Source organism: Podarcis cretensis (assembly GCF_951804945.1).
Source record: "Podarcis cretensis genome assembly, chromosome: 17".
NCBI classification, from domain to species: domain Eukaryota; kingdom Metazoa; phylum Chordata; class Lepidosauria; order Squamata; family Lacertidae; genus Podarcis; species Podarcis cretensis.
In genome coordinates, this window is record NC_137187.1 from 12406051 (window position 1) to 12422491 (window position 16441).

General features: G+C 43.3%; 1 protein-coding gene across 3 annotated transcripts; it reads right to left on the reverse strand.

Annotated features, from left to right (window-relative positions):
• Positions 1 to 506: 506 nt before the first annotated feature.
• Positions 507 to 15794, reverse strand: AMTN (amelotin). 3 transcript variants are annotated; one of them, XM_079959710.1, is made up of 11 exons: positions 15728 to 15794; positions 13028 to 13096; positions 10473 to 10517; positions 9465 to 9521; positions 7815 to 7898; positions 6412 to 6504; positions 5333 to 5392; positions 4085 to 4180; positions 3146 to 3181; positions 1788 to 1814; positions 507 to 971 (listed from the first exon to the last, which is right to left on the reverse strand). In XM_079959710.1, the coding sequence occupies exons 2-11, from the start codon at positions 13079 to 13081 to the stop codon at positions 525 to 527; spliced, it is 999 nt and encodes a 332-aa protein (XP_079815836.1). In that variant the 5' UTR covers positions 13082 to 13096; positions 15728 to 15794; the 3' UTR covers positions 507 to 524. The 3 variants fall into 3 exon arrangements, with proteins under 3 accessions (XP_079815836.1, XP_079815837.1, XP_079815835.1); XM_079959711.1 differs by lacking the exon at positions 15728 to 15794 and adding an exon at positions 13190 to 13286 and having other exon boundaries at positions 6412 to 6501; XM_079959709.1 differs by lacking the exon at positions 15728 to 15794 and adding an exon at positions 13190 to 13286.
• Between the last annotated feature and the right edge of the window lie 647 nt (positions 15795 to 16441).

Here is a 16441-nt window from a genome sequence, read left to right on the forward strand (position 1 = left end):
GCCTGGAAAAGGGAAAAGGGAGATTCTGGTTGCCCTCCCTAAATGGAACCTCTGCATGTGAAGATTCCTCCCTGTATATAAGAGAGAATCTTTATGAAAAAGGATCTCACTAAATAAAAAGATTCTCACAATAATCTTTCTTAAAATATGTATCACCCAACTCAACCCCTCGTCATTAAGATCTAGAGCCAGAATTAAAAGCTGCTAAGCATTGTTATAAGGCTGTTCAAAGAGTATTTCCCTTTCTGGAATGGGATTTCCAAATTTTCCAACTAGTAAGGCTGTATCCAACTAAGACCCACTAAAGCTGAGGGGCCTAAGTTACTCATGTCCATTAATGTCATTGGGTCTCCTCTAAGCAGGATTAATGTTAGATACAATCCATAATGATTATTATTTTTTCAAAAAACAAAAAAATCCTCCAACCACCCCTAGCCCAAATTTCAACTCAGTTACCACACGCACGTTAGCATCTGCATACGATATACAATACACAGAAGACATGATAATTGAGAGGTCTCCCTTTATGGTTCTTTCAATGGCTTACTCGCCACGGTGCTTAATGGCACGTAGCTGTCTCCTCTCACATGTGACCGAGACAGATTGTGCTGCTGCTTCCCATTATTGTCCTTATCAAGTCTTACGAGAGAAGTAGGCGGTTCCCGGAGTTCACTCGGCTCCATATTCATGCCAGCAGTTGGTTCGGCAAACACACCATTCGTCACAGGCCCTGGCTGTCTGAAGCCCGAGGCGGTTGGGTATAACCCGCTTGCAACCTCGCTCAGACCATCACTTGCTGTTGGAGAAATCTTCTGGATGGCTGCTGCTGTGCCCTCTGGAAACGGTAGGTTGCCCGGATTAGAACCAGCCTGGTTTGCTGGAAGATCTTCTTGACCTTCAGGAAGGGCCTGGCCCAAAGGGAAGAATCCTCCTCCAGGGACTAGAAACCCAACAATCTGCGACTGTGGTGGCTACAAAGGGAGAAGAAAAGCAATAGAACAATTGTCAGGATGTTTGACGACTAACTTCAACGTCACAGAGAGCCTCTTTGGACGAGAGAGAGAGAGAGAGAGAGAGGAAGGAGGAGGAGGAGGAGGAGGAGAAATGTACTGCGCCTCCTTATCCACAGTGCTTGAGTTGGAACGTCTGCATCTCCCTAAACCCCATGGTGAGATGGGAGAATACCAAATTCTGATCCAAGAAAAGCTGGATTCGGTGATGGGTGATGGGCACATGAACCTTTTTGTTTTGGCAAGCCTACCCACACATCAATCCTTATTAGTTATTATTGGGACAGATCCAACTAGCAGAAGCCCCTTTGCATTCCAGCGGTGGGTGTGGTCAGAGCCAAAAGAGGGCGAGGCCAGAGTGTGAGGGTGTGGCCAGAGTGGGTAGTCACACAAACCCACACCAGGAAGCTGGCTAGGGTGTGTTGTACCTACAGCATCATCAGGAGGGGATGGAGGGGAGGCCAGGGGAGAGGTGTCCAGTTTTAGCCCTCAGCCCAGAGTTTTCATATACCTTGACTAAAGGCTTCCTCACATTCAAAACTAAAACTAAAACTAAAATACTCAGGGATACTGAGTCCTGAAACCAAGACTAAATTCTGACATACCCTCCCCCTCCTTGACCCAGGATTTTGGAATGGGTGCTTCATTGTTCTCTTATGTAGTTGAGGCCACAGAAGGGGGCCACACTAACAGGGTGGGCTTGAAGCAGCTCGGAGGTGATTGCTGACCAACTATTTTGAGAAAAGAATATAAGAAATTAAGGAGGGAGCTACTTACCATTTCTTCAGAACTGAGCACTGCACCCTAGAGCCCCAAAAAGGAGAGGGGTGAGGTAAGTAAAAGCTAATTTGCAGAAATATTTTTATATATTTTTAAATGGTATCTTTAAGAAGGTACAAAACATACTAACACCAGCAGGCTTTGTGGTTGTTGTTTATTTCATTTAGGAGTAGTTTGCCATGAGGCATCCCAAAAGAAATTTACAATATGCTAATAACAGACACACACACACACACACACACACACACAAATGTCTATTCAAATTCAATGCAAACTGGGTAGTGTTGGTACTAATAGTAGCCTAGTAGTCTTATTAGGCAAATTACTAGATGACAGAGGCAATGTACAAAATGGACTTCCTTGTTCACAGCTCACTCTGTCAACAAACATAGCCACTATGCAACACCACCAATTCCTAGCTCTTTAGCACGCATCTATGCCATCTGGTATCTGCCTGTGTATGATTCTGTGCAGGTTCAGGCCAGATCCAGGACAGAGAAATAATCCCCGTGCATTCCACTTGTGCGTTTCTCTTGAGAGCAGAACGTGGGAAGGAAGCAGCCTCACATTGAGCCAGACTGTTGAGCTCAGTATTTTATATCTTTCCCAACCCTGCCAAGAGATGCTGGGGGAATGAACATGCAGTCCTCTGCTTGGGAGGAAAATGCTCTGTGACTAAGCTACATCTCCCCTTGCTAAGAGAATGAGCATCTCTAATAAGCTAGAGCCATATTCTCTCAGGCAATTAACAATAATGTCAGATTCTAGGAGAATAAGGGAGGTGTTCATGGTGAGTTCCGGCTCCTCTTTTTCTAGAAAAATAGCGTCGGACGTCCCTATCTTCCCCAGTGAAATGTTGGAGGGTAGGCAGGGAAAGCGAGGCCATGGCCATTAACCCCCCACCCTTGCTGCCATACCCCCTTGCCAGGCCATGGGGGAGCTAAATCATACAGGGAGCCTATATGTGGAGTACAGGTTCACCAGACCTTCCACCAGCACGTGGAGAGTGGATATGGCAGGGAACGTGAAGTCACCCCTTTCCCTCACATGACTGTTAACTAGGTGCAATGAAAGAACAGGGCAGTGATGAGGACCCTGTGGCGCTTCAGATGTTGTTGGACTACAACTCCCATCGGCACCAACAAGCATTGCCAATGGTCAGCAATGATGGGAACTGTAGCTGAGAAATATCTGACAGGTGTTCACCCCTCATTTTTCAGGCAAAAAGAAAAAAAGAAAGGGACAACTATATTTCAAGAGCCCCAGAGATTCAGAGTGGATGCCAGATGGACAGGGTATTATTATTATTATTATTATTATTATTATTATTAAAATAGTTTTGTCTAATTTCTTACCTGTGGCCCCATTTGCGCAACTATAATTGGAAGCATCTGCAAGAAAAGTTGTCGTAATTGGCACCTCCTTGACAAATTTAAAATACACACCATACTTTTAAAGCACATTTCCTACCTAAGGATCCTGGAAGCTGTAGATTACCCCTTACAAAGCTACAAGTAATCACAGAAGTTATTGGGACATTATTCTCATTTGCATTCCAGTTTCCAATCTCTAGCTGTGCTGTCTTATCTAGAAGGGTGAGTGTTGTTGTTTTTAGTGTTGCACCAGTATCTCTTCACTTGCGCCAACATAAATTCCCAAATCGCGAAAGGTGAATAGTGTAGACACTATTAGCCACCATCCTTTGCTCACTTTGGAGCAGACTTATATAGACTTGCGTATGTTTACAGTGCCATCCTACAAGTGCATGCTCAGAGTTCAGTGGGATTTACTGCCAGGTAATCAGAGCTATGGTTTTCCCAGTAGTGATATATGGAAGTGAGAGCTGGACCATAAAGAAGGCTGACTGCCGAAGAATTGATGCTTTTGAATTATGGTGCTGGAGGAGACTCTTGAGAGTCCCATGGACTGCAAGAAGATCAAACCTATCCATTCTTAAGGAAATCAGCCCTGAGTGCGTGCTCACTGGAAGGACAGATCGTGAAGCTGAGGCTCCAATACTTTGCCCACCTCATGAGAAAAGAAGACTCCCTGGAAAAGACCCTGATGTGGGAAAGATTGCGGGTACAAGGAGAAGGGGACGACAGAGGACAAGATGGTTGGGCAGTGTTCTCAAAGCTACTAACATGAGTTTGACCAACCTACGGGAGGCAGTGGAAGACAGGAGTGCCTGGCGTGCTCTGGTCCATGGGGTCACAAAGAGTTGGACACGACTAAAGGTCCAAACAACAAATGAGGTATGAGATTGCAGCCTCAAAGTGCTATAAAATACTTACCGATTGGGGTGGCAGCAGCTGTTGTGGCATAGTTGTTCCAACGCCCGCTACAGGCAGCGTCTGAGGAAGTGTCAATGCCCCCAACAGGATAGCAAGCTATGTGAAAAGAAATAAGGGTTTGAAACTATCAGGGACAAATACAAAAAGAGAAGAAATGCTCCATTTGAAATGAATTATGTAAAATCTGATTAAAATTTCTCAGAACCATAAATATTTTAATTCCAAACACAGCAGATGACAGGGACATGAGCTTTGTTGCCATAGCAGAGGCCTTCAGCCCAGGCCAGCTCATGATGGGTAAGCAGGGCAGCCACAATGTTGAGTCAGTTTGAAGAATGTCATTGTTTGCATCATTTGACAGGCAGCGTGCAGACCTTCCAAGTGTCCCTATTTTCCAGGGACAGCCCTGTAAAAAAGTGTGCTTTGACTTTGAAGACATGGGGTCCCGTTTTAGACAGGCAACCTATGTGAGGTTCCTGCTGAAAATTCCCTCTCCTCTCAGCTGTTATGGGGGGGGGGGAGCAGCTGGGTGGAGGGTCCTGCTCAAGTAGGAAACTGATAGAAACTACATTCTGGATTAGGGCTGTTTCCCCTAAAAATACATTCTCCAGCAGTTCAGTTCAAGAAAGAAAGAAAGAAAAATTCACAACATTTATCCGAAAATTGTTTTCAGAAAAATTTCATTCCAGCTTGAATCTGACCACGAGGTCAGTGGGTGGGCAGAGCCAGCACACTAGTTTCCTGGCAGATGAGTCACTGCCGCTTACTGGGACAGCAGCAGGGCGGTTGTGGGAGCACCGGATTGGCTCATCTGGCCCATTCACACTGCACCAAGGTCTCTGGCACCTTGCCCCTCCCGTCCCCCTCTTTGTAAGCAACAACACCTGCTGTCAAGAGATATTATTTTCGTGTTTGTGTATTTCTTAGAACCCCAAAGAGCAACAACTTTAACCATTCAAAAAAGAAAAGGAAGTCATTGACAGTGGCTTGAAAGAGAGATGTACCAGAAAAATTGGGACACATCATGCTTATGACGTAATATTTTGACTCTTTTAGATAAATAGAAGTTCTCTAACAGGAGCAGCAATAATGGTGTCTTCTTGCATCAGAACACCTTCAGATGTAACAAAACTTCCTATAGAGTAAAACCAGAATTATTTCTTCAATTTCTTTTTGTTAAAAAAAATAATCTTGCAGTGATGAAACCAAATATAGAACATGGCATGCTTAGGAAGAAAAATAACTTACAGAATTAAGGTCCATTGGGAGCATCTGGGTGAATGGTAGTACATTATAGCCAGGAAAGTTCTGTAACACAAAAATGACTGAGGTTTTTTTAAGTGATTTATGCAAAAACATTGAAAGTCATTGTATATAATACATTTGCTAGGCAGAATATTACTTTGTATTCTAATGTTCAAGGAGTATTCTGGATATCAGATGATGCAACAGAGCAGTGTTTGCTGCTCTGGCAACTTTTCTTGGCTGCGGAATAGGAGAAATCATTCAAATCAATAATAGCAGCTCTAGAATATTTAGGTTAGCCCTTAAAGATCAAACCATTTGAAATCTCATTTTTAAAACTTACTGTTGAGTGACTTCACAATGAATGTTTCACAGCAGTGAAGAACTGATGGCCTGTTTCACATACCACGTTAAGTGAAACCATGGCCTAGCATGACTGTACTAACATGGGGACTCCTGCTGCTGATATTCTCCTCTACAGTTGTTTTGCTGCTGAGCTGCACTGCACTGCAAATAAACCATAGCTTGGCTTATCATGTCATCTAAACATGGGCTTGTGGTTTAGCCCTCTACAGACTAACTATGAGCTTTAAGGTTTGTCCTGTGGTTTATGGCTTGTGGAGAGAGTCTGGGAGAGCTACATCATGAGCACAGGTTCAGAAGACATCTTAAGCCAAACCATGGCTTAGCTCAGCACAACCGGAGAATGGAATGAAGTGGCTGAGAGCTCAACACACATGTGCTTAGCCATGGTTGGCTCGTTGTGATGTGTCAACCAGGCCAATGTATCCTTCAGTTTTATTTTAAAACACTGGAAAAGGTAAAACAAGGTTCTAGAAGAAGGTAATAGGAGGGGGACCTCCAAATGTTGCATCCGCCCCAGTAAGCATAGCCTATGGTCAGGGATGGTGGGAGCTGGAGTTGAACAATATCTGGACTATATGCTGAAATAAAGTAATTCATGGACTATATGGAGAAATAAAATAAAACAATACTCAAATCTCTGTTACAAGTTAGAAAAGCACAATACATTTATGATCTGCTTTTAAGATGGCACATAACCCTTTAAGAAGCTTCCTTACTTGGATGTTTGGCCCTCCCAGCTCTGATGGGTTTTGTGGGAAATTGGAAGTAACTGGGAAATTTGCAAACGTCCATTCAAGTGGAGCAACCTGCTAAAGGGTGACAAAGAATCACATCGATCAACATGCATTTAATAAATATAACCTGGAAAGTTGGTTATGCTGGAACAGATGGACAGTGCAGTCCACTCAGAATTCAATAGGAGTTAACCCCATTGTGTATAGAATTTTAGCCAGAGTAAATACACCAGTGTGGTGTAGTGGTTAAGAGCAGTAGTCTCGTAATCTGGTGAACCGGGTTCGCGTCTCCACTACTCCACATGCAGCTGCTGGGTGACCTTGGGCCAGTCACACTTCTTTGAAGTCTCTCAGCCCCACTCACCTCGCAGAGTGTTTCTTGTGGGGGAGGAAGGGAAAGGAGAATGTTAGCTGCTTTGAGACTCCTTCAGGTAGTGATAAAGCGGGATATCAAATCCAAACTCTTCTAATATGGATAAGCATAGTTTGAATCAAGATATTGGGCGTGAGATATGCAAAATTTATCTCCCATATTCTTAGTTGAAATCTGAGCCACAGTCAGTTGTGGTGAAAAGACTTTGTATGTAATCCCAAACACAGTTATTCAGAAGTAGGTCCAGTGGAAATAGATGAGACTAAGGAAATGACTTCAAAACAAGGGTATTTAGTCTGAAACACACAAGAGCATTTGGGACTCTTGAGGTCCATTAGTCCCAGTTCTGATTCTGAATAGGATTGACCCACCAGTCCTAAACTTGCTGCTGCAGGAATGTGAACTAGTATTGCCACAGACCCAGAATCATCATTATTCTTGTCAGTCCATAGACTGACCCCTTCATGTGCAGTACAGAGGGACTTAGCTGGAACCACTTACTTGGGTTTAAGAAAATGTATTTCTAACCACCTCTCTTCCTCTCTGCACAGTCAATTTAGTAGCACAAATAACACCAGCAGTAAGAGAGAAATGTCTTCCAATTCAGCGCCCAGATCTCTTTGTCTTGAACCACACAGAGCAGATGTATATGCAGCCTTCCATAACAGTAACAGAAGCCTCATCTGCGAAGGTAGTCAGGCACCAGACTCCCTCTAGAATGTGAGCCATTATATCAGATCTGCCTGCTGCAAACTTTTCTCATTTTTGCCCTCAAACCATAAGGCCTGGGACTTCTAAGCTCCTTGCTTTCAGCCCACCTACAGCATCTTGTTTAATGGACCTAGCCAGACCAGTTCCACTGGGTCATTCCCTCATGAGCCAGAAGGCCTGCAATTTGGAGTCGAGCAGCTGGCATTGATTTCTCTGTCTGCACTTCTAAAATAGCGGTACCCACTACCATGGAAACGCATTACACAACACTGACTTGTGAGATGAATTCTTTCCAGCTTACCTCATTGGGCACCTGGTTTACTGATGGATTCTGATCTGGAACCAGCTTTGCTGGAGGCAATCCAGGCCCCAATCTTGGCCTTTGCTACCATCAAGGAGGGAACACAAATTAAGGATGAAGTATGCAATTTGAACGTTGTTTTTATTTTATTTTATAATAATAATAATAATAATAATAATAATAATAATTTTTTATTATTTATATCCCGCCCATCTGGCTGGGCCTTCCCAGCCACTCTGGGCGGCTTCCATAAAAACCAAAAATACAGTAAAATCACACGTTAAAAACGTTATTTTATTTTATTTTATTTTATTTTATTTTATTTTATTTTATTTTATTTTATTTTATTTTATTTTGGATCAGGTTTATGTTTGCTTATTGCTTCAGTTCTAAAAGAGAGATGGCCTCTGTTTGAAATAAAGAAAAGCTCTCCCAAAGTGCTGCTACTGCTCCAAGATTTCCTCTTTCTAATGATGAAATTAATTATATATTGCACTGAGGTTGTACTAGTTAGCCACTGTTACCTGTTGGAAGATCCAGTATGGATTGCCTTTGGTTGAGTCTATGTCTTCCTTCCTCTTTCCTTCCTATCCATTGCTGTTCTGGGCTCCTGTTTTGTTAACTTTGATATCGGTTAGTTTTGTGGTCTTTTACGATTTTAATATAAATTGCACCTGTTTTTATTGTGATATTTTTGTAACTTGCCCTGAACCATTTGGTGAAGAGCAAGCTATTACTACCTATCATCTATCTATCTATCTATCTATCTATCTATCTATCATCTATCTATCATCTATCTATCATATTTGGGTGGGAAGTGTATCAGAATGTTTGTAATTCAGTATCTGTGGATCTGTGAAGGAAAGCAATGCTGTCAGTTTGGTTGGGGTTAAAACTACACATCAGCTTCTAGGGACAGAAATAGCTTTACTGGGGATGCTGAAGATTGGGAGGAAGTCCCATAAAGTAGAGATAGAGCAAGAGGCTCAAAGATAAGGATACTGACAGAAATCTATTTGAGTGGTGGTGCCAAATGTCCCTTACAAGAATAGACTCCATGAGTTCTCCTGGATTATAACATGTGCAGACACTCTCCTATTTGTCTCAAAAAACCACCTGGTTTTGGAAGCATTCCTACCATTTACTCAGAAACCTTGAAATGTTCACAATAAATGCTAGCAAAACTCAGAATATAAACACCCTCCCCCATTACTCCCCTCCTTATTAGTTCTGAACCTCCCTTACTGAGCAGAACCTAGCCTTGGTTGCCATATGCAGCTGAGGATTGTGGGTCTTCTACTCAGTCTCCAGCTGCAAAGATTAGAGGTGTTGTCCAAGCCCAAATCTAAGTTAGGAGAAGCTTAAAGTGGGCTTTGCACAACTTGAAGTGGGACAGCCTTGTCTGACAAGGAATTGTTGGAATTCCAAGCTCCCTGTACTCCATTTCTCATTCCACTGCCATTTGAACTGGATGCTTCTACTGAGCCATCAAATTAGCCTTGTACACAGGAATACATAACTAAACTTATGACCTAATTCTGCAGCAGTTAAAGATTATCTTGAGAAGTCACATTCACAAGAACAATGCAGTTAAAACTTAATTTTTCTTTTCCAACTTGTTGCACCTTAATTACTTTGCTTTTAAGGTACCTGTGTTTGCTGTGGATTGTTCCCCATGGCTTTGTATCTTTGCATCAGTCGTAGTATCTGAGGATTGAATTACAGAACAGTTTCTTGCAAGTGATAAATCTGAATTATTTATCATTGGAGAAGTGATGTCGACTATTCATATACTATGATATATAGTAATTTGCTGACTTTCCCTTGTACTGTGGATGTTTTCCTATACACACATGTACTTAAGCTTGGGAGGCAGTTTATTTTGACTGAAAACTATTCAAAATGTCCACAGCGGTAAAACAAAATAGAGTGTTTCGATGAAGACTTTTAGGAGATGTTCGGATTGGTACAAAAGGAGGAAAAGAACAAAAATGGCACAATAGCACCCACACCTTCACCAGCCCTTATGGAACATTTGTCACCAGAGCTGATAGTACATCAGAGAAGCCAAGTATTTGCAGGAAACACAAAACTCCTGAACAGAGGTACTAGCTTGGCGGGGGGGGGGGAGGAGGACAACATCACAACTGCAAGGACACAAAGTTATGCATTCTTTTAACTTTAAATGAGAGTGTCTTGCATCGTTTCTAAATGAGGGAAAAGAGAATGAAAGGGACAGATAACCCAGGTCTGTTTTCCGCATACTCTGCAAATAGGAACCACAGTCTAATTCCCACAGAGATCATCTGTTCAGCTTCCTCTACTGAGCATTCGCCCTCAAATTCACCCCAAAGTGCACTCTGGCTTAGTACTGAACAGTGCCAAACCTTGAGAAACAGGCCCTCCTCCACCTTTTGCTTTGGCCAGAACCAATAGTTGGGGGGGGGGGGGAGGCTGAGGCTGAGGAGCTGCCAAGGGAACCCAGCAACTCACAATATGTATATAGGGGAAAGAATCTGTGCCGGTCTCCAGCATCACTGCCATCTTGATGGGCATTGGTCTAGCTAATTATCCAGCTTGTAAAAGCGATGAGGAAATATATAGTTTAAAAGACGCTTTCCTAACATTACAAAGCATGCACACAAGCACACTGCTTACCTCTCTGCTGTTGCTCGTAGCAAGGATTCTGCCCATTTGGTTCACCTAAGGAGGAAGCAAATGCATTCCAGATGAAGTACACCAAAATGGATTGGCGTTGCACAGCGGCGGAGCAAGCTGATCGGGCGCCTGGGGTGGTGCACATGCCCTGCGCCCAGGACAGGGCCAGCTGCTCGCTGGGTGGAGCGAGCCAGGGCAGGGTGCTCCGTGGGGCCTCCAGAGTCTGCCTGCCTCCTTCCTCTCAGCTGCCCTGCATCTGAAGGGGAGGCAGCGGGCAGACCGTTTGGGGCAGCACGGAGCCTGCAGGCGCACAAGCCACCACGTCACTCCCAGGAGAGACATGTGGCTTGGGCGTGCTGCAGGCCCCACGGTGAGTGCCACCCTGCATTTTGTCACACACACCCCTCAATGGCAACACCCGGGGCGGCCAGCCCCCACCGCACCCCCCTTCCTCAGCCACTGGAGTTGCATTTCATTCGCTTTTCCTATAACAATTACCTAGTTCATGTTCTAGGATCATTGCAACCTACTCAAAATGAAATAATGGTAATGCAGCAGTTCCTGAATGCTTATGATTGATAGGTCATGTGGCACCAAATGCTTGGGCAGTGCACCGTTTACCGCAATGCATCAGGGTAGCAACATCTCCCCAGCGTCATAGCATGAAGTTTCAGAAATCTACAGAAACAGAACACAGATCTTTCTGTGCAATGAGATGGGCAGAGATCAAGTATCAGCAGAGCTTTGTGAGTTGCAGCATTATATTTATGGCATAAATTATCACATAAAATTCACTACTCTGCGTTTACCAGGTGCATCTGCACTGAGCTGCTGATGAACTTTTTAGTGTTGTATTTACATGTGTAAATATTGTTACTCTAAGGGAATATACACGGAACTGCTTATTCTTTCTTGGGTATTGTTTCCAAACATTTAAAAATCTCCCCAAGGCCTCTGGTAAAGGTTTCACAATCTCTGCTACCCAGTCCTGCTTTAAACTGGAGACATTCAGGGATTGAACCTGGCACATAGCAGAATGATCTATCCTTGGAGGACTAGGGTTGCCATATTTCAAACCGTGAAAATGTGGACAGAAAGCTTGCTGAGTTTTTTTTTATCAAAACCGCAAACAAAAGTAACGTTTCTGAACTATTTTTTATGGGAAATCAGCAAAAACGACACACTGCCGACATCGGTTGCCAGATGTCTGTATTTTCCTGGACATTTCACCAATTTTTGCCCAGACACTGCTGCTGACTACGGTATTTCAAATATCTCTGGGAAAGTCCAGACATGCAACTCCAGGTAAGACTCACACAGGACACAGATGCCTCAAAAAGCAAGGTCGAGAGCACTTCTGTGTGCGGGTAGCTCTTTCTCATACATAAAAGTAAGCTTTTAGAATTTCCTTTGAAACTGATGCATGTCCCTAATGTTAATTCAGGATTTACATATTATTATTATTATTTTTCAAAAGCCAAATGTGTGTCAGCTATCAGAAATTTGGGAAACATGGAAATGGCACAATCAATGCACATAGTGCTTTGCAAAATAACATGAGCAATGAAAGACAAGCAGCTGCCTTTAGACAAAGTAAACCTTCCACCTCAGGCGGCTGATTTGGGACACCATGAAAGGGCAGCAAACTGTTAGTTATTTAAACTGTTGTTGTTGTTATGCCTAGTCTTGAATTAAGCAAGCCGGCAATCTCTCCTCTGCATATAAACCTTTCTAAACCTTCTCATTCTCTGAAAATGTACACATATACCCCTTACTGTCTGCTTGGCTCACTTGAGAAATGAAAATGAGTATTTCTCAGTGAGCTAGAGCTCTGAAAACGGGCACACGTAAAGTTCAGTGTACCCCAATTACTACAACCCCCCCCAAAAAAAATCAGGACGTTTCTATGTCTCGCCTTCAAATTGGGGTGTGTGTGTTATAAATTGTAACCCATGTGGTTAAGGTATTTTGCCACACAGAAAGCACACACGTAGCGTGGGACTAGTTAGCAGAAAAAGGCTGAAAAGAAAGACATTCACAGGCCTGGCCCCAGAAACATTATACCTGCTGAAAATACTTTCAGAAAGCTAGCATGTAGCACAGGCAAAGCCCGTTGCAGTCCCCTGATTACTAGCACAGTGTGAAATTGAGACATTTGTAAGTCTCTCCCTAGGAAATGGAGGGGGGGAGAGATAAGGATACACACCCACACCCAAAAAATATTACTTTCAACCAGCTGAAATTTGGTATGTGCAAATGCCGATTACAAAAAAAAAAGTCTGAAAATGAACATTTTCACACCTAAGCGTCAACATTTGGAGCATGAAGTTGCCTCCTGTTTGGGAAAGCATTGCAGCACAGAGGAAGCCAAGTTGCATGTGGGATGGTGAGTTTCACTGCCCCTGCGGGCTTGAATTTACGGAGAAGCATGTTGGACCATTATCGGCTAGAAGCCCAGAGCTATGCTGTACATTAAGTGTACCTTGCTGTAGCTTGCTAGGTATGTATGCATCTTACCAAAAGAGCCAAGCTTGAGTAGATTACAAGCTACTTACTGGTAAAGAGATTGCCAGCCCCAGAAGAGAAAGGAGTAGAATTACAATCTTCATATTTCAAATTGGTACCTGCATGAAAGAATCAGAAATGAGTTTTTCCCTTCACCGTCTTTCATTATTCACATTGCAAATTTCAACCTTGGCATTACAAGGAATTCTTACCACGTGGTTGTATGGCAAATTCAGAAGAAATAATGGCTTAGTCCTCCTGCTGCTTTGTTGAAGCTCTTTCCCCGGCTACTGAAGACTTTTTGGGATGTACCCGTCTCTTGCATGGAATTTAAAGTCTCTTCCAAGTGGGCAGTGATCAAAGCCGAACCCACACACAGTCATTTGTGTTTCACGCAATGCCCAACATCTTATTAGCAGCAAGTATCATTATGTCACAGAAAGTCTGTGGTTATTGAGGGAAGTCTTTTCTCACTGAGATGGAACACACATGGAATGAGCTAAACCAAACCAGACCCACTTCTCTGAGGGGTGGAACAGCTGCCTCTGAGAGAAGGCAATTAACCACCATCACCCCACTTTCAGATCACATGTCATTATTCCTCAGGAGCACCCATGTTGTTGTTTGTTGTTGTTTAGTCTTTTAGTTGTGTCTGACTCTTCGTGACCCCATGGACCAGAGCACGCCAGGCACTCCTGTCTTCCACTGCCTCCCGCAGTTTGGTCAAACTCATGCTGGTAGCTTCGAGAACACTGTCCAACCATCTCGTCCTCTGTCGTCCCCTTCTCCTTGTGCCCTCCATCTTTCCCAACATCAGGGTCTTTTCCAGGGAGTCTTCTCTTCTCATGAGGTGGCCAAAGTATTGGAGTCTCAGCTTCAGGATCTGTCCTTCCAGTGAGAACTCAGGGCTGATTTCCTTAAGAATCCACGGGACTCTCAAGAGTCTCCTCCAGCACCATAATTCAATTCACCATAATTCAATTCTCCAGCACCATAATTCATAATTCAGGAGCACCCATATCCTGGGCCAACTCGCTGGTTCTTCAGATCGATGCCCAACTTACAGAGGGGACATGTACAATCAGAAGGTGCTTCTGCACAAACATTGCTAGGCTGTGCACGCAACAAATATTCAGAACACATTTAAAGCACATCTTGGGCATTGTAGTTAAGGGTGCTGCAAATTGTAGCTTTGCGAATCCTGAGAACTGTAGCTTACCTCTCACAGAGCTAAAGTCCCCAGCACCCTCAATGAACTACAGTTCTCTGGATTCTTGGAGGGGGCGGGAATGTGCTTTACATGTATGGTGTGTCTGCAGCCCTAGCTGGGTAACAGATTACATGTGTTCTACAAATGTGGTCCCTCTTCTGATTCATTCTCTGGGTCTGCATCCATATAGCCCCATCAGAGCCTCTATTGTGGCACCTGCAAGCATCACTACATCCCTCCCCACCACGTGCCCATTAGGCTCACTCCTGCCCTTTGTTCTCTTCCTGACATTTGTGGGGAGAGGTCAGGTTTTCCCCCTCCCCCAGTGTATGTATGTGTTTTCCCTGGGGAGATCACAAAGGCAGTTGTGCTATTGGTCCTGGTGGTGGTGGTTGGGAGATGAACAGGAGAAATGAGGTATAAGCTGTGTCTTTGCTTCCTATGTGGTTCAGGAAGGAAGTAGAGAGGCAACAGAAGATGCATCGCTGCAGTTACTAAGAAAAGGCTGTGAGTGGGAGGACCAAAGGAATAGGAAACCCAAGAGATGGGCAGTAGATGGAGTGGGCTCGACAAAGACCTCCTTGGAGGCTTTATTTGGGGTGGGCTTTGCCCTTTTCCCTGGATTCTATGACACTACACTAACAACAACAACAACAACAACAACAACAACAACAACAACAACTTATTATTTATACCCCGCCCATCTGGCTGAGTTTCCCTAGCCACTCTGGGCGGCTCTCTAGACAACTTATCCAGAAGTTTCATGCATATTTTAAATAGTTTGGGGACAAGATGGAAGCCAGGCGTGGGGAACTGGATTTGCCTGGTGGGCTGGATCCTAATTTTCCCCCCTCCCCATGAGTCCCTTTGAAATGTTGGTGTGGCCATCAGAGATCCAGCATGAGGATGCAAGCCCCCCTGTCCAATTCCAATTTCAGTCTCAACACCAGGCTGAGAGCCAGAATAGAAATAGATCCAAAAAATTAGTGTCTTCCAGGAGCACCTGAAGTTGGGGTTTCAAGCATCTGATACAGATGGAATGTATAGGCCAGTAGTCATTAAAAATGGTGGGGTCAAAAAAGAGTTCCTTCTGTAATAGTCTTGCCATGCTTTTCTTCCAAACTTTTGACACCTTGCTTTCCTATAAAGATATGTTTATTGTCTTGCCCACCCAGCAGGACATGCTACCTCTGGTTACTTTAATCAGCTAGGCAAATGCCCTTACAACTCCGGACATTCTGAGCATATCCTTAGGCTGAACAAACTGAACAGTAACCATAGCAACAGATGAAGAAGGTGCATCCAGATACTCGACCATATATAGTGTCCGGTTCAGACGAAATGCAAAGTGTTTTGCAAATTGGACACAGCCTAACCCCTACATATGTTTGGGTGGAAGTTGATGTCACTAAACTTAGTGGGAAGTGCCCAGAATAATAAATATATTTAGGACTGGGCCTAAAACTCCTATTTTTGGGTCATTCTCTCTCTTTTGAAGTTTATTGTTTTACACGAGCAATACATTTCTAAAAATACATACGTTAACTCACCCACTTTTTCTGATCACCTCTTGATTTCATGCTTTCCTCCTTCCCCACCTCTCTCTTAATCACGAAATAAAAAAGGAAACAAAAAGAATATTTTTAACAAGTTACTTCTTGCACCAAACCTACACCTAATTCTGGAATTGGGTAACCTGACCATCATACCATAATTAATGGTTTAGACAAGGCAAAAATGTCGTTAAGATTATCTGTAGTAGAGATGAACACAGCATCAGCAAAACAGAAATGATGGTTAATTAGATTGTGATAATATAGATGAAAATGACAGATCAACTGGTGATATGTAATTTTACTTCTCCAACTTTTCTCTAGAGTGTGAAGAAACTAATGTTTCCCATTTAGGTTAAGAATTACATGTAATAAATGGGCTATTTTCAAAGTGTGCAGTAAGCAAAAATGTGATTCATAATAGACTTAGCATAAGCAGACATAATGAGCAAGAACCAATGCACACATTTGATTTAAAATGTGCTCCTAATCCCATACTGATCTCCTAAAATAGCTTTGGATTTGTGCTGCCAATTAAGGGCTTCCTGGTTGTCTGGTGACTAGTAATGTAACACCAAACTCACCTTGACTCACAACACTGAAATTGCCAAATATCAAAATCAGTTGGGCTGTTTGATATGCAATCAGTTGCATATCAAAATCAGTTGGGCTGGCAGTGCAACATATTGAAAGGACACAAT

Excerpts from the sequence above, each read along its gene's own strand:
- AMTN (XM_079959710.1), bottom strand. The coding sequence starts at position 13,081 with ATGAAGATTGTAATTCTACTCCTTTCTCTTCTGGGGCTGGCAATCTCT. Across the intron at positions 3,182-4,084 it reads AGCTGCTGCCACCCCAATCG|ATGCTTCCAATTATAGTTGC; the intron begins GTAAGTATTTTA and ends CTTTTCTTGCAG. Across the intron at positions 1,815-3,145 it reads TTGCGCAAATGGGGCCACAG|GGTGCAGTGCTCAGTTCTGA; the intron begins GTAAGAAATTAG and ends TTGGGGCTCTAG.